This window comes from Balearica regulorum, chromosome 4 (genome assembly GCF_011004875.1).
Source record: "Balearica regulorum gibbericeps isolate bBalReg1 chromosome 4, bBalReg1.pri, whole genome shotgun sequence".
Lineage (NCBI taxonomy): Eukaryota > Metazoa > Chordata > Aves > Gruiformes > Gruidae > Balearica > Balearica regulorum.
The window spans coordinates 70,329,743-70,348,357 of record NC_046187.1 but is presented as its reverse complement, the minus strand read 5'-3'; the positions used below and the strand labels follow the sequence as shown (position 1 = coordinate 70,348,357).

Here is an 18,615-nt window from a genome sequence, read left to right as displayed (position 1 = left end):
ACCTTCTTCATAATTAATGGAGAAAGTCCCTTTTCAAGTGTGACTATTATAGTAGTCTGTTGTACCTGTATATGGATTTTGTTTTAAGTAGTGACAAGTGTAGCCAGTTCCTCTTTGTTGTCAATGAAGTATACATTGGTAGTGCAGATGTAACCACCTACATTTCAGCAAATGGATGCCATTCAAGGTGTCTTAAAGCATTCTGAGAGACTTAGGGGGGATTATGCTGCGTAGGTAGGTATAGCCAGTGTTTTAAATATATAAAGATGATGGGGAAGGCTTCATTCTCTTATGATAATAGTGAATGCAAACCACTGAATAAATGCATAGTCTTTGCTGAAATGTTTGCATTTTTAGTGATGTTGAGAAAAGACGAGCAGCATGGTCTGAACTGCTTGCTTACTCTTTTATTCTTTCCTTTCTCTTTCGTCTCCCTCAGACACTGGCGTAAAAGATAACATCTATCGGAAACCTCCTATCTACAAACAGCATGGTACAGTCTGCTTTTCTCTGCTGCAGTTTTCTCTACATATCTTTGTAAAGAAATACATATTGACTTCTGAATGAGTTTGTTGTAGTCTTTGCATTTCATTATGTCCCCATAATTTCAAATAGAAAAGGGAAAAAAGTAACATGAGCACTTAATAGCATTTTGTGTAAGATGATATCCAGGGATTCAGTAAGTTCTCTAAAACCAGGATAATGATATTTTTGATTTGTCTTGGTAATTCTGAGCAGTTTTCTTATTGATGGAATGATATAAAACATGTAAATGTAGAAGGTTGCTCTTCTATTTTCAGACAATGCTTTGTGGTATCTACTTTTTGTAAATAATTCTGACTTGTACATTGCTGGGGAAAAAAACATTCATTGATAAGTGACGTGTATGAAATATCTACTTTTCATCTGCAAGTTCTTCAAGATGTAAAATATCGGGAACAAATGTGATCACACCATGGCAGTAAGGAACAAATTCAGTAGCTGATAACATTGGCAAGATACGATTGGTAAAACTTTGGTAAACCCAGCAACAAAATTGCTGTCTGAGTTTCTAAACAACATAAAGAAATATGTGACCTTTTATACCACTGAGGATCTGACTTAAGGCTCTAGTAAATATAAAAAATAGATATATAAAGTCTGCATTTTTCTATTATTATTTTTACTGTATATTTCACTGATTAACATCAATGCAATTTCCATGTTGGTGTCAATTCCTACTGTGTTCTCAGTGATGTCCGTCAATGATCTTGGTTTATGATACAAGCTTAGGAATACAGAATTCATTCTTCTAAACTGATTTCCATTATTAATCTTTGAATCAAGTATGTATGGATTCTGCTGCAATAGGGTACCTGAAAAGTGCAGAAGTACACATCTGATTAAGAGTCATGACTGGGGTACTCCTGTCCTCAGAAGCAAAGGACAAAAAGTAAAAATGAAATACGTAATATAATGTTCCCCAAACCAAAAATTGTATTACAATCATGATTACTCCCCTTCTTGGGAATGAATAAGAGAATAAATAAACATGAGAGATGTTTATCACTCTGTGAGCAGTAGCTAAGGCACGTTGGGGATGAAAGCTTGTCTCTCTGGGAATGCAGATGGGAGAGCGAAGCTATGTCACTCTTGATGGCAAGGGAAGGTCCAGTCTGTGCCTGTGAGCAGTGTCTCTGTTGGAGCAGCTCCTCTCATCCTATTCCTTCGGCAGCACTGTCCACACAGAGGTGACGTCCCTTGTTGTATGTAAGAGTCAGAAAGCTCCGTGTTGTCTGTTCTCCCATACTTTGGCTTTAGCTGATAACTTTCCCTGAGTGAAAGGTCAGGGAACTGCAGATACATCACTGGTTTCATGGTCAGAACAAGGGAAATACATTTTACATATTTTTCTTTGGTGGTAACAGGGAGCTTTAACTGATTTTAAAATACCCAATTAACATAGTTTCAGAAATGATGCTTTTATGTAGTTATCATTTTTTACTATCTTTCACGGAAAAACAACAGTTATTTCTGTTTTGGATGAAGTTCTAGTTTGGATCTGATACAGTAATAGGAGAAAGAAAATTGTCAACTGATGTCTCCCAACTGAGTGAGTCAGCCTATGCGCCTTCACAATAACTGGTGCTTTGTGCTAAAGTAACTGTACGTTCAAATCATCCAGATTAAGATAACCTCTGCTTCTTCTGGGTATGGTTTTGAGCAAAGTCAGACTTACTGACGTTTCAGTGCACTTTAGGTGTCAGTCTTTGATAAGACGTTTTCTGCTCCCAATATCGTAATCTTGGACAAACTAATGTTACCCTTAAGGCAAAAAGATAGTATCTGTTTGATTTAGTGCTTGAATTAATGTAATCTGCCAAACTTATAGTCTGCCCAAGCTCTCCTATTTCTTCTTGTCTTCAGATATATTTGAGGCAACTACTCAGACTGAGCAAAAAAAGCTACTGTCAAAGGAAAAAGTTGAATATTACAGAAAGACCATGAACAAACGCAGAGTTACGATCATCTGGTGTAAATCAGCATAGCTTCACTGATTTACGCAAGCTGATGATATGGCTCCGATGTCCTCTATCCTGGCTGTGTCATTTTATTTTATAGATAATTTTTATTTGCGAAGAGGATTGTAAGCAGCAGCTTTTTTGTGTTCCAGGCCAGGCATTTTTATATCAACTTTCCGTCCATCAGATATGCAGTCGAAGTCTGGTTTATGTCAATTTTGCACTGCTCTACGGAGTTGTTTTTTGTAATCACTGGAGTAAGCGGAGAATTAAATTATCGAGTCAGCAATCTCTATAGGTTAACAAGGATATATGTTTTAAACTTTCTTTTATAGATTATAGATGTTCTGAAAGGTTGTGTTGAAAATACATGCTCATTGTTTTTCTACTGAAGAGCAAAACACAATTTACTCCAACTCAAAAACCAAAAAAATCAATGAACTTTCCTTCCAATTAAAATAAAAATAAATAAATAAAATTTACCTTTTATTCTGGAAGAACTCCTGGCTAAAGCGTGAAGACATGCGCAACTGATGATTCGCCTCCTCAAGCTAACAGGACACTGAACATGCTGAAAAGGAGCCAGAGAACATTCCTTTGTTGAAGAGACCAAGTTTGAACAAACAAGCACAAAAATGTTCTTTAAAACAAAAAAGTGCAAGAACCCCTTCCGAAACATTTAGCTTTGAAAGGTTTCAGTTACAGCAGTGCCCAACAGATTTTCTGTAGCTACAGCTTCTGTGTTTCTATTATAAACACCCAACTTCGAATGAAACAAAGGTGGTGGAAAAATGGGATGTATGCGAGATCAGGCTGAAAGCTGGGGCTGGAAAGTGAAGAGTGTGGGAGCTTGTGTGGTTGTTCTTTTGTGTGTGTTCATGTTTCAAAAATACTTGAACATAGTTCACATTTAAAAAAAGAAAATTAAGCGGTTTGCTCTTCAGCAATATTAGCACTGATCCATGTGAGACATGCAGTTCGCATTGGGGTTCACAGCAGAACCAAGTGTCCCTTTTATCAGTGAACTCAATGCTCAGTACTGATGAAATTCAGGCCACTTGGATTTATCTGCCAGCCACGTGTTTTAAAAGCACTCCCAGGAACTTGGGAGCAGCAGGCCTTCATGGCCCCCCTTGGTTTTTTGTCGTACTCCTCTGCTTCTCTGTATAAAACCTCGGTGTTCAACTATTTTGAAGTCAGATGCTCTCAAGATCCCATGGAACATTTGAAATCTCTGAATAACACTTTGGATTAAACTTGTTTTTTCCCTGTGAAAACATCAACATCATGAAGCAAAAACAATTTCCCAAAATGCATCAGATTCTCTACATGGATTTCTGATTTAGTGACCGCAAGATCCATACATATAACCTGGAACGACTTATTGACTGGTGATTCAGGGTATGCTCCCAAAATATCAGTCAACCAGATTTAAGTCCTTCTTGCAATGTAGAGACTTTATGCTTCATCTGTCATACATGGATATTTCTTTTACAAAGAAGCAACTTGCCATCTGGGAAAATGCCCTCGTCAGGATGCTATTAGCTAACTGTAAAAACTTTGAACTTTTTCATAATGCTGTTTTTATTTTATGATCTAGCTTTGTTTTGCCACATTAAATTGAGAAGGAAAAAAACCAAAAACCAAAAACCTCTACAGTTACAGATTTTTTACCTCTAACCCATAGATTTTTTTCCTTACTGCAATTTTCATATTTTAAGTATCACATCCTCAAAAAAACCCAGTTAAGGTCTGGATGTGAGCTGTGTGATAGCACCAGAAAATGAGACAGAATAGCACTGTGATGCTAACGGTGGTGGCCTTTTGCCCGGGTGGTTTAGATGCAGGACAGATCCTCTGCAAACATGCGGGCAGGGGAACCGAAGAGGGCAGAGTTGTTCCCAGCTAGCTGGGGGTGTTACAGCACTTTCACGGTGCAACTTGATCTCCTCCCCTCCTCTGTCTCTGAGAGTCTAATCTGAGCCTCAGCTTTTGTATTATCATAGTATTTTTATTGTTAATAAATATGTTTTCTGGCTACATTGTGTTGCATGGGGCTCTTGCGTTGCTCTTGCACTCAGGCATTGCAGACAACCCCCTTGTAATGGTGACTTCTTGTGGGCTTAAAATTATGCTAGGTCATTGCATTACTCCAGTTTTGTAGTATTAAACTCTCCCCAAAACAACATAAAGTGATACAAAGGCAAGCAGGACTCAAATTTTGGGAAGTTATCCAAAGTGGTGTGAAATTTGGCACAAAATCTTTCTGTAAGATTCTAAGGTGTAACTCAGTGTGTGGAACAATATGGTGGGACATAAAAGACAAGGAAAAACACACTTAATGGTTGGGATCTATCTAATTAATAGCTTTTAGGTTTTCAATTTTGAGGTTTTCTTCTCCGCAAGTTGGAAAGTTACAAGAAAAGAAACCAACAGTAAAAACATCAGCTATATTTTTTTGTTAAAATACTCTTTAAGAGGACAATATAGTCAGAAAAGTGGTTGTTCACAGAAGTGTGAATTTTAGAGTCTTACACAGCCTCTCTTGCAGATTTCATGAAGAGGTAATTCCAAATTTATTTCTATCTTCTTTACCATCGTTGCCTATCCTTTTGGGGAACGTAGGAGACCCAGGTGTGCAGACCACAAAGTATCTATATAACCCTTTCATGGTCATGGCAGCACAGAAGAATGGGGAAATGACTTGCTCCTGTGTGCAGTGACCGTATAAATCTGTCCCTAAGTTATGATGTAGGGTTTTTTCCCACGAATCGTTCCCCAAAAATAGTTTCTTCCTAAAAAGACAGGTTCAAAATACAGCAGGAATAGATTCTAAATTGACTGTATGTCTGAAGGATGAGTATTACTGTAATAATTTCAATATTAAGTAATTCTGTAAAACCATAGCTCTACACATGGAATTTTCTGCCCAGCTGTTTTGGTTTTGGGGTTTTTTTTAATTTTTTTTCCCCTCCTCTTATTTGGAACATAACCACAGTCAAAACAGAAGACAAAAAAGATTTAATCTGTTCTAATTTTTAAAATTAACTTAATCTTCCAGCAGCAAGAAGATCAGAAGCGGAGGATGGAAGCTTGGATCAGGACAGTAAGAAGGTAATGATCAAAAAGAACAAAAGGGAGGAGTTTATTGAACTTTCTTGAAGTAACTGTTTCTTAAAACATTCATACATAAAGGTATTATTTCATCTAACTGAAATAATCATTACTACTTTTGGGTCTTTCCAAGAAGATATAGAAAAGCTTAATCTCTCACCCAGAGGGTTTAAAATCTGCATTGTACAGTAAAGAAAGAAATAGGGATATTGAGATTAAGAGCAATAAGGGTATGGATTTTCACTCAGTCTCAATATATACTTTGGTGATTCAGCTAAGCCTGCAGACTTTTACTTAGGGTGCATATTGACATACAAGAAAAATGTTAACAGCAGATTAATTATAAGATGACATAGTGCATCTTCTACTGTGGGGTGCAGTGGGCAGCTTAATTAACAGAGAAACTATCCTCAGCCTGGCTGAAAATTAGAAGTTTTTTGTAGCTGTGGCAGCTAACAGGGAGTCCCATGGTATAGTCAGCTTTTACCATTTGATAAAGGATGGTACAATGAGCCTAAATATGCAATCAGTTCACGAGACTTCCCAGACAGGTGAAGTAGAAGAACAGCATTCAGACGTTAAATCCTGAATCCTGTAACAGGCTTTTACTTTCTCCAGCTAAAAACCAGCTGGCTTATCCTGAAAGGGGATATGGACACCAGAACTAATTCCCCGGACTCAGACACCCGGTCCCTGTCTCTTACTGCTGGAACCGACAGAGAAAACTTCCCGAGGGCACAGGAGGGCACGACTGCCGGCTACTCCCGTGAGTACTGCTGCCTGTTTTCAGTGGGCGGGATGGTACGGTCAGGCAGATGGGTGACTTGTGCTAATTGCTCCTTGATACAAACTGTGTATTTTGAATGTTAGTAGAGCCATTTCTTCCGTATTGTGATAAAGAATACTTTGCTTCACAGGTTAATTTAGAATAGGCATTTGTTATTATTTCTCACAGTTATACCTCTAAAGTTCACAGAAACTTTCCAGATATATAAGCCATTGAGTAACCAGGTGGAATAATGGGATCATTTTGTAGCTAAATACTGGTCTGAAGACCGTATGTCCACATTTGCTGTCAGTACAAAAAGCATGTCCTACATGCTTCCTACTCCGCATTTCAGCAAGTCAGGAGGTGAAGGAAATGATCCTCAGAATTGAGTCTGAATTTTACTTTTAGATTACATGAATGGCAAGAAATACTTTAAATGAATTTTAACAGATGACTGGGCCATTCCTCTCCCTGCCTCCTCCACTTCACACCATACAGCAGTAGGAGGTCATCTGGGGTAAACAAGTTGGGGAAGCAGTTTTCCAAAAGAATGCATCCAATGCAAGGCATGTCTGGCAGCGGGGCTAGGATGTCAGTCTTGTGGGCATTTTGGTAATGTGATAGGTGGCTCCATCAACTTATATTAAGGAAATTATGGCTTAGCTATGCAAGGAAGAGGAAAAACAGATGCTACACAGTCTGTCACAAGGCTGTAACGAGATAAAGAAGAAAAGTTATTCTGGATCATCAGTCTCACTGGTCTAACCTGAAGGGATTTGATTCTTTAGTCCTCACCAGACATCGCATACATGTGCGCGAGGTGTGTTGTAGGATTCCCTGTGCAGGGGAAACCAAGTCTGGCCACCTTACACACCTAACGTCTATAAGTCATTGCCAAGAAATGAACACCTAAACCTGTCATTGTAACGCACATGTCAGGTATGTTTGGAAGCTTTCTGAAGTTGATCTGATGCTTTTCTACATACGTATTGAGAGAATAGGCCTTGTGTGCAAATTTTAAGTAGACAGAAGTATGTAGCACACCAAGAACTGTGTTATACAGGAACAAATACAGTGTCAATTTTTTTCATGAGAATATTGCTACACCTGTCACTCTTCTATGCTAGCATTTCTTTTCTGGTTTTTTATTATCTTGGGAATGTGGAACTATTAAAACTAGAGATGCAAAAGATGGTTCACACCTCTGTCAGGATCAATATCACCTCTGTGCCAATACAATGTTGCTTGTGTAGTTCATTTTCCATCGTTTTTTTCTCAGCTTTTCTCTGTCCCTTGTGAAAGGTGGCCCTGTTACCCAATTAGCAGCTACACAGAAATGACATTGAGGAAGTTTTCTTTTCCTGACATTCATGCTTCTTTTTTTCCCTTTCTTTCTGATTTTATTCAGCTACTCGACTGTTTTATTACCCATGGACATCCCCAGTAATTCCTTCTTTACTCAGTGTTTCCCTATGTAGTTCTGAGCGTTTGTAGTCTGTCACATGCCCTGTTGGCCATGGAGGAGTAGCTTCTCAGCCTCTTGCACTTATGGTTGCGAACTCAGACATTCAGCGTCATCTCTGTGGCGTAGGGGGCTGTGTAACCTTTGCTGTTCATGTGTCCCTGATGTGCTGAAAAAACCCTCAAAATATCTAGGCTAGAGTGAGTGTCATACTGGAAAAAGCAGGAGCCATATCCATGCAGAAAGGAGTTGTTGTTCGGATAGTGCCTAATTAGAGTGAAAGATTGCTTTATCTTGGCCACTTACTCCAGAAAATTCCCTGTAATGGTACAACTGCAGTTGGATATGATAATGAGCAGTATGTGGTTGTTGGCTTTTGGTGTTATAATTTTTCTTTATATTAAAAAAAAAAGAAGCAGCAAAATAAAACCTGTTTAACTTTGCAACTAAGTTCATGGGAAGCAGAAGCTAAGTGAAATACAGTTCCCGTTGGAGTCAGTGGGTCTTTTCTTGCTAGCTTGTTTTGGGATATTTCGGCTTTGTACGCCTATTGGATTTTTTCCAGCCGGCCACACGATGTCGCTTGTGCCCGCGGCTGGGGCTCAGTCCTGGCAGCCTGGGAGGCAGCTCCTCAGCTGCTACCTGCTAAAGTCAACTGTGTTTGTTTTCAAACTGTGGTCTGTACCCTAGTGCATTTTTTTCCCTGGTAACTGGAGTAATACTATTTGGCAATAGAACAAAACCATCCCACCCATCTTCTCTGTAGCCAAGAGGCCAAGAAATTGAACTCTGCACTGATGTTCAACACCAGCATCTTTTTCCAGGCAGGACTAGAAATGACAGTTCTGTTGCTGATCCGTTCACTCTATCTTAAAGGTGCTATATGCTCTTTGTCCTCTAGTGTCATTACCATTCAGATAACGAGCAATGGTAAATTTCCAGTTTCTAAACTGCAATAGCTAAGTGATCCATCTAATTCGATAATCATCACTATGTCCCTGTATAAGGACATGAAAACCCCTGCTGAAGTTCTGCTCGTAGTTTGTACCACTCCTCAGAGAGTGGTTGATTATGTTTCTAAAACATTTCTTGCTTTTATAGGTCATCTTCATTTTGCTTAAATAAGTCGAGCTTATCAAGCCTTCTTTCCTGTGATGAGCTTTCGTTGCCCCAGTTATCCCATAGGCCAGTGGTCTGGTGGAGTCAATTTAACCCACTTGAACACTGGTGAACAAGAACACCACAAAGGATTTTGCCAGGATCTCCTGTCACTGCCCCAAAATACAACAATTATTTCCATGTCTTATATGTTCAAGCCAAACATTTCCAACTTTTGCCTTTTTTTATACCTACATTAGCAACTCAAGGTTGTCTTATGGTTGAGCTGTTTATCTAAGCCAGTGACTTTCCCTATCATTTCCAAATGATGAGCTCTCAGATTAAATAGTAGAAGTTTGGGATATTTCTTAGTCCCCAAGTGCATGACTTCTACCATGAGTTATTAAATTTTATCCCATTTCTATTACTCTAATGTTCAAGGTTATCCCAGTTAGTTATGATATCCCAATCCTCCTCTATATTGGCAGTGCTTTATAACTTTGTTTCAACAGCAAAGTTTATTAGCCCCTTACTATTTTTTGGTGTGCAGATGATTAGTGAAAATATCAGGCAATTTCAGCTCAGCGCCAGTCTATGCTGACACTTTATCAGCACTGCTCAGTTCTCACTACCCATTTCTTGCATTTCATTATTTCCTTACTGACCCTATAATTCCTCTGATAAACTTCATCTTCTCCAGATTTGCATTTAATTCCACATGCGGCAACATACCAACCATTTTAATGAGATCCAATAGAATTTATGTTGTGCAGAAGTAATTTCTCTTAACAAAGAAGGCTACCAGGCGAGTCTGGCACTGTGTCTTTAACTTATGCCAAACCAATTAAAATCTATGTGACTATAATTGACTTTCTGTTTACTTCGATGTTTTTGTTCAGTCTTTCCTTTCCAGTTTTCTGTTGGAAGCAAACTGATAGCTCCTCATTATCTTTTTCCCCTCTTAAATATAAAAACTGTAGACGCTGTTCTCCAATGGTAAGAGGTATTGGATTTGCAAGTTGATGTGAGCTTATTGCTCCCTATTTAAGTACATTAAGTGCTCTGAATTGTGTTTCCGTCACGACTGATTCATCGGCGTACCCTTATTCCGTTAGCTTCCCCTCCTTGCTCAGTACTCTGCTTTTTGTTCCTAAAAACAGAGGTGAAATGCTCCTTCGATGTTGGAGCCCACCTAGGTTACCTTTCACCTCTGCTGTGCACTGACATAGCGTAACTCCCAGTAATCCCATTTCTTCTTTCCTTGTTCTCTTTTTATTTGGATAGCTGGAGAACCTTTTGCTATTTATTTTAATATCATTTTCAGTGTTTAACTCAGCTTGACTTCTGGCATTTCTCACTTTATCTCAGCACATCATGAGCTCTTTGCTGATCCATCTTTTGTTTTTTCTTTCTGTATGCTTATTCCTAATCATCTCCTTAGGGTATTTATTAATCCAGTGGGGTCTGGATTCCCTTCCTGCACTCCCCTTTGGACACAGATTGCTAGCATTTTTGACAGAAAAAAGCATTGTACATTCAGTTCTTTGAGCTAACTGACTTCTCTAACTCTTTGCATCAATTTATCAAAGTTTCCTGTACTGGAATCAAGAATGTTTATTACACACGTGTTTGTTCATCTTCTGTTTAATTTAAACTGATTCAGCTTGTCATTTCCATACAGCGTTATTTTTATTAACCAGAAACTCCCCTGAAACACTTTTTGTCCTTTCACTGACAAAAGGAACTTCCAAACTTTCTTACTGGACTCTCAAAAGTAAGGCTCTTCAATTGTTTCATACTGACCTCACACAATTTCATTACCGTATTACATCCAGTTTGCTCATGGTAACACCACTTGGACAATTTTGTCTATTTTAAAACTTACTTTCTCTTGAGTGTTATACTCTCACTGCTTACTCTATCAATTGCCATACTTTCATTTATGCTTTTGTCCACTTGAAGCAGTAGAAGTTGTTTTAAAGAAAGCATTATTTTTTTTTAAGTGGTAGGTTACCAACCCTTCTTTTTAAGAAACAAACCCAAAACCAGACCACATGCATCATGATCTGAAGTTATGTAACTCTAAAATGGTGGTGTCTTTAATCTCATTTTCAAGTCATGGTTTAACACCAAGTTGGAGGGCAGGGATTTCACAAGCTCTCAGATCTGCTTTGCATCACGTAGCTGCACAAGGCTTCTGTAACATGAGTCCCACAGCTCTCTTCATGTCATGCCTGGTAAGGTGATTGCATCTGGGCATGCTGTTATTTATAGACATTGTTACACATGTTCATGCACATGAAATACAGAGGACAGATAAGCATTGCTCAGTTATATTTCATCCCGTTAATAGAATGTACATATTGATCTTGCAATTGCTGTTTCTGGTTGTTTTCTTGAATTCTGTGTTTCGGTAGGCTGTAAAGGATTTACAGAAATATCACTGTATGTTATGTCTTTTACAGGATTTCCATATTCTAAATCTGCTTCTCTACCTGGCTATGGAAAGAATGGCTTACATCAGGTAGGTATGCATTTAAACGCATTCTCCAGGCAATAGTGTAGCATAAATAGACAGCCTAGTAACTAGTTGAAAATCTACACAGTAATAACACTTCAAAAGTATTTTGGCTGCCAGCCCTGTCTGACAGATTCATACCCTATGCGGGTTACAGTTTGTCTGCAGGAGTAAGACAGAGGCTTCTCCTTTTAATTGAGCGTGTGAAGAGCATTAGGAATCTTGATCCTCCTCCCAAAACAAATGAAGTTCCAAAATGTACAGGCTGCACATATTAATAGATCACAGTATAGCTTGAATTAATGATAGAGAGCCCTAGGCCTATAATTAGGCAAGTAATGATCTTAGAGCAAAGGTGGAGCAGCCCACATCCATTGCATTTCTTGAACCATCTGTTCTGTTTTTTTCCAGTATGTACATGTGTGTGTGTATATATATATATAAATATATATGCACACACAGTCGTCATACTTTAAAGGCAGGGAGGGAGCAATACAGAGAGAATGGCAGGCAGCAATCTAGAAAGCAAAATGCATAACAAAATTATGATCAGATCAGACTAGGGGTTCTTTTTCTAATCCTTTACTGTATTTTTTTTCAATTCCTCAGGAAAAAGGCATCTTTGACACGGTGGTCTCTCTTTCTGTCTGGCATCCAGCATTATGGGTTCTCTGTACAAACCCAGTGTGGTTAATGGTGATAAGTTGGCAATACATAGATGCATGGGCATTTAGATTTTGAAGACTGATTTGTATCTAAATGACATGGACAGAACCTCATTCAAATTGCTTCCTTTCTCCAAAGAAAGATGTGAAAGCTGCAAAAGTACATGAGCAGGATTAAACTTCCCCAGTGATAAGGGTCAAACTGCAGGTCATTGGAATGAGCTACAAGAATTTATCTGCTCTCTACTGTCAGAGAGCAGATAAACTGATTTTCAGCAGCTACTGACATGTCCATCCCTTTGAGTTAATATTACAAGACTAATTGTGCCTGCATTGCTTCAATACCTGCCTGCTTGAATTCCTCTCTGAAGGAACCAGTGGCACTGTAACTCGATCATATGAGATTCAGGATCTAGACAAACCCGTCCCCACGTAGGAGCCAACAGGTCTTTTCTGACTTTTCAGAATAACTGTTACCAGTAACCTGAAGTGAGCGAGGGACCAACTTGTGCCCAGCCACTGCGCTGGTGAGGGACCAAAGCCATCAGGAGGCTCCACACGGATGAGGCCAAAGCAGACTGCAGCAGCAGCAGAGCTGGCTGCAGGCTGAGGCCATGCAATGTAGCATGATAGCAGCAGATGGCACCATTTGTCCCGCCTAGAGGGTCCAACCTCACAGCTGAAAACTGTAGGAAAGTTGAAAAGGTTGTTTGCTCATGGTCAAATCCTTGAGGCCAAAATTCTTCTCAGAATGCATGTCGTCTGTTTGGATTGCAGGTTCATACCAGTTTTTGTGGTTTGTTATTTTTAATCAGCCATCCCAGTGCTGCATAACAAAATAAACCAAAACCAAACAATAAGGAGCTTTGCAGGTTATTGTGAGTGAAGCTGTGCACACCTTGGATACGCTAACAGGCAAAGATGAGACTCAAGAAAAAATAAATCATATAACAGTGCTTTTCTGATACCCTGTAATGTTTGTCTTCATAGCATTTGCCAGCAAAGAAGAAAGACAGTGGGTCAGACAAAGCTATGGCACATATGCACAGTTCTCCCTGGTCTTAGTGGCATCAGCAGTGTGAAGCAGAATGAGACAAGTTTCAGTGCAGCATAAGTGATCTGGTCTGTTGTGATGACTGCAGCAAGATGTCTGCATCACAGGAAACGGCAATTTCAGTCTAACTTTAGTGCCAGGTCTTCAAACAGGGGTGCCTGGTGGCTTCCTGACACCTTTGTGCCTCATTGAGACCTGCGAGGAGTCAGAGCTCAAAAACATCCAAAGGTCTTAGGGGTGAGGTGGGTTGATATGACACTGCAATTGCCTCTCAGAGTGACATCTAAGCTTCAGCTTTCACTGGTCTGTGGGAGTTCACAGCGCAGGCAGCAAACTGCACCTGCGGTGCCTCTGAGGACCCAGGCGTCCAGCTGACACTCCATCCTCACCTACAGGCAGAGCTCCGTCTCTGCAGTCATAGATCGATGGGCCGTGCGAGCACTTGGGACTCCTGCCTTGAGCAATTGGGTCAACTCTGAATGAAACTTTATTCTCTTTCTGTCTCACAAGGTTACGTATTGTGATTGTGTGGTACCAGCTGGTTTTCTTTTTTCTCTCAACAATGTACAGAGTGATTTTGCGGTGTATTTTGCTGCTGCAGTGCTTCTTTCTTTCTCTTCCAGCCTGAAAATATGGGCCAATATGAAATGAACCAGGAGGCAAGCTGGGGGATGAAAGGTACATTGCAATATCATTTCCACTCCAATTCGTGTTTTCTTCCTTTAGGATGCTCATTAACATCTTGCCATAAAGGGTTACTATTCTGAGATTTTCCCATAGTTCACGTAATAATGACTAGATAGAGACCCAGCTCAGTATCTTGTTTATCACAGAGAATCTTCTTTTTATCTGACCGAACATAAAGGCCTGACTGCATCATAAAGTGATGCAACCATGCTGAGTCAATCCCAGTGTCCTCAATATGTGGCAACAGCCTCTGGTTCTCTTTGCATAGCAGGTGGTGGTCTTATATCAAAGAGAGGGAGAAATTTAAGATAATCACTCCTTCAAGACGTATCTAATAAAAAAGTCCATTGTGCTTCTTGTTTGTGCTACAGTGTGGTTAAAATATACAGAATTCAAAAAGCAGAATTTATTTGCATTCATTTTTTTTATTACAGTTTAAGTGGACTTTGAACTTAATATGGAACTTGGGTTGGAATTTTCAAAAGAGCTGAGCAATTTAGGAACATGCATCTACTCATGAGGAAGAGTAGGAGTTTGTTTCCAAGACAATCTTGTTTTAAAAATCTTACTCTAATGCTTCACTTCATGCCTCTGTGTTGATACAAATCTTTGTCTCTATGTTTGAATAGTTTAAAGCACAGATTTTGAAAAGCAGACTTATCTGTGATTTCATTTCAGACCATAAAAAGGTCTGTGAAAACATACTAGCTATCCTGGTTGCATTTAATCATCGATGTGAACAGATGACCTTGTGGTAGTCCTATTATATATAGTCCTATACTGATCTAACTAGAATACTCTTGTGCTAGTTTAGATCCAGGAATCATTGTCCCCACACCCCCAAATCATCTTTTCTTCGCTGTCGTTATTCCCACTGCAGTCAGCCCAAGTGCAGGATGTTGGCATCTTGGAATATTTATTGTATTAACTCAATGATTTTCATATATGTTCCCAAACTGACATGCCTGTAATAATCCATCTATTTTAACTATTTTCAGTAAAGAACAATAAGGGCAGGACTTTTGGATGACAGACTGACTTAACTCTGCACAAAAGCCTCCTGTAAAAAGAAATTCCCAATTTTGCCAGACATGCTCACTGTGTAACCCAATGGCATCAGGAGATGGATTTTCTGTAATAAGCCTTTGATTTCGAGGACTATTGCTTCGGTAATAGTGTTATAGGCATTCAGAGCATGGGGGTCAAATTCTTACTATGCATGCAGTTATCCAACAGCTGTTGGGATGAGAGAAATGTAGTAGCATAACAAATTGCTGATGTACCTAAATGTTCATTGCGGTGACTCCAAGAGATGCCTATAAATTCTAAACTGTGAACCTGTTTTCGTTCTCTTGCAGAATACAAGGTAAGAAGGGCTTTTCCAACACTGGAAGAACAATCAGATTCAGCACTTCCTAGCAAGGTTACATGTGTTCCTTTTTTAATTTTATTTTGTTAATTCTTGTCCCAGTGAAATATTTGTCAAATCAGGATGCAAGTATGTACCATTTATATTAGTAAGTTCCCCACACTGTCATTTCCGCACATCAGAATCAGATTTGGCTAGAGTTCATATACTCTTGTCTTTTTAACAGATTTATCCTTATGAAACACTTATTGTAACAAACCGAGTTCGTGTGAAATTGCCTAAGGATGTGGACAGGACCAGGCTGGAGGTAGGAATGATATTTGCTTGATGGCTTTGCAAGTCTTTGTCCTGTTTGTTTACCATCATAGATATTCCTGTGCCCAAGTAATAGCACTGAAAGAAGAGAGGAATAACATTATATATTATGTTTTATTTCAAAACAATAGTATGTAGGCAATTTAGCTAAAAAAGAATAGCCAAAAACTTGGCAAATGTCTGACCACACGATATTTTACAAAGATACTGGTGAAACCCTTTAGTTTTGAATGATTATACAGCGTATTGAAAGTTGGAATGAGGTGGGTGGAAACTTGGGGGGTTTTATTACTGTTGAAAACACCCTGCTAGAATAACCTGAGTATTATAAAAAAGCTCCATTTATCCTGCAAATATACAGACGTATGTTTCTGGTCCATTGTCTTATTCAGCCTCCCCTTTGGCTGTGTGATCCGTGATCACTGTGCTACAGATTTGCTGTAACATCCACCTCTCTCAGAGAGTAGTAGTATAAGCTAGAGAAATGCAGATATAATTTATTGTAAAGGAAAGCTTAGTTTCCAAAGGCCAAATCCTGAAGTTGATGTTCTGGCAAAACTGATAATGTTGATTTTTTTTGACTGAGTAATGACAGGACTGAATAAAGACTCACCTAAATTCATAAACTAACATATCTTTGTGTGAATTACTATTAAGAAGAAGCGGTAATTCAATAAAAATTACGCTGTTAACAAAATTGGACTTTTCAATAAATTTATAGTATTTTTAACTGATAATGGGACAAGAAAAGAAGAAAGAAATTTTAATCTTAAAGCAAAAAAGGAAGAAAATCTATGAAGTAGCAGAAAGTTCCTCATTAAAGATCAAGGTGGTTTTTTTAAAAACCTCATTTACCAAATTCTTATACAAGTAGTATGTTTTGAAAATGGTGTTATGTTCTTCAATACTTCAATGTGCTTGTCTCTTGATTACACAGCAAGTGGTATTGATTTGATTGTAAGGAAAAAGGAGCCTGAAACGCATGCTGTTTTAAGCCTGGGGTATAGCAAGGCATGATGGCAATAATAAAAAGCGTAATGAGTGCAGAAAAAGAAGAGCTGGAGGGATACTCATCTGGACACATCCTATAAAGGATTCTTTTTTTTATATATATATAGAGAGAGACACACATATATATGTGTGTGTGTGCATTAAAGAACAGAGTCTTTTTTAAAACGCATCAGGCTGGTCTAAATTGCAAATGCAGCTCCAAATTGCTTTTTTTTAAGACAACACAGAGTTTGCTTTGGATGGATCATGCCTGTCCTGGCTGCCATTATCCGTAACTCGCACACTGTCCTCAGCTGGGATTGCTGTTTGTTTAACGTTGGGGTTGCTCAGTCTGCCTCGCACCAGGTGCAGCCCAGTGCCCGACAGCCGAAGGAGCCCAGCCGCTTCAAAGATCTCACAGAGGTTTGCAAAAAAAAAGAACAATGAACGAGATCTGTGCTTCAAACCTGCACCAGGAAAGCGATAAGGGGACCGGGCTGATCCTGCTGATTGCTGCACTGTGTTAAACACGTGTGTCTGCAGGAAGGACTCCTTTGGAGACCATCTTATATTTATTAGGGATTGGTAGTTTTTTAAACAATTAAATTAGCAGCGTTTTAATAGGATTGTAACAACTGGAAAACCAGAGGCAGCAGCTCTTCTAGACATTCAAACCATATGCAGAGTGGAGTGACAGGCACAAGCCGTCACCTTCCCCGCCAGCCTCTTCCTCTCCTCCCCATCCCTTCCTTCTGCATTACAGAATTGCTGGAAATAAGTAGCTTTGCATAGAAAAGCAGTTTATCATTATTTCCTCTTGTGGCAGAAGAAGAAGAAGAGTGTAACTTAGTTGCTGACTTGTGCATTTCAGCAGATTTCAGGCTTGGGCAAGACCCAGGACTCAGGGAGCCCAAGAGCACACGGCTTTATAGGTTTGCACAGGAACAGACCAGGATTAGACACACACACACTGGGAATACTGGCAGCAGGTATTAAGGTTAGAGTTCACCTTTTCTAGAGCTCCATTTCACATTCGCTACAGGGTGTGTATGGTTCGATGCTCACAGATCTCTAGGAGGCAAGTGCTCTCTGAGCAGAATGGGTTGCCAGCTGATGGTCTGTTTGCATCCTGCACAGCCAATGTCACTCGGGAAAGGGCTAGATTGTGCCTACAGAAATGGTGAAGGTGATAGCACTGCTAAGCCCATGTATTATCCAAACTGCAGAGTGATTTATTTAGGAAAATCTTTTAAGAAAAAAATCCATGTTCTAATATTCCAGTTTTATTTTGATCAGTTTTGTGGGCTGAAGCCTCACCTTGCTCTCGCTGCTGCAAATCAGAACGAGCTCCTGGCTGTGATGGCTGTGGACACAGGGTGCAGGTGGTGTCAGTGAAAGGAGACCTAGAACCATTGTGTTTTACATCAACTATCAAACCTGAAAGCGGTCTTACCGTGTCCAGTGTGATTAGAGTATCTCACACGTGATGTTTCTGATGAGCAATAAGGTGACTAAATCTGCATGAGCTACATTTATTTAACAGCCGTCTTGCAAGTTGACTTGAAATGGGCTCTTGTTTGTGAAACAGAGTTTGTTGTGAACTTTGAATGATCCAGCATGGATGTCATGGAAAAGGTGCTGTTGTTTGTCTCTGATTCCCTCTTCCAAGGGAAGTCTCCTATATTGAGTGTTTCCATCATGAAAAATGAACTCAAGTAAATGGTATTAGCTCCTTGGGTCAAATAAGGGAGGCTGCAATGAAGGCCTCGGCTAATGGTCCGGGACTGCAGGAGGGTGGGGTTTCGATGGGTGGTAGTGTTTTCCTAGCTTTGCTCCCATTGTGAGTATTTTTTAGATTATGCTGTTGTGTAAGAATTTTATTTTAAGGATTATAAAAAATATTTTCTTGTAAAAATGCGTATTTTTCTAAGCCCAAGAGGTATCTAGAGATTAGGAAGGCTCAAATGGTAATAAATGCATTCAAATAATAGGAATTCTTTCTTCAAAAGCACATACATCTAAGTGTAGAAACACTCGACATGTTTTTGTTTGCTTGTTCTAATGCAGCAGTGA

At 39.3% G+C, this 18,615-nt stretch overlaps 1 protein-coding gene across 11 annotated transcripts in view; it reads left to right on the top strand.

Annotated features, from left to right (window-relative positions):
* ABLIM2 (actin binding LIM protein family member 2) overlaps positions 1–18,615 on the top strand; it is a 341,805-nt gene that overhangs the window by 312,175 nt on the left and 11,015 nt on the right. For 8 of the 11 annotated variants that reach the window (XM_075752582.1, XM_075752581.1, XM_075752579.1 and 5 more), the window contains 7 exons: positions 440–493; positions 5,563–5,615; positions 6,234–6,381; positions 11,410–11,468; positions 13,805–13,859; positions 15,227–15,291; positions 15,464–15,544. In XM_075752582.1, the coding sequence (XP_075608697.1) occupies positions 440–493; positions 5,563–5,615; positions 6,234–6,381; positions 11,410–11,468; positions 13,805–13,859; positions 15,227–15,291; positions 15,464–15,544 (515 nt within the window). The remainder of the gene's footprint in view (positions 1–439; positions 494–5,562; positions 5,616–6,233; positions 6,382–11,409; positions 11,469–13,804; positions 13,860–15,226; positions 15,292–15,463; positions 15,545–18,615) is intronic. The other 3 variants (XM_075752584.1, XM_075752583.1, XM_075752585.1) reach the window with 1 other exon arrangement.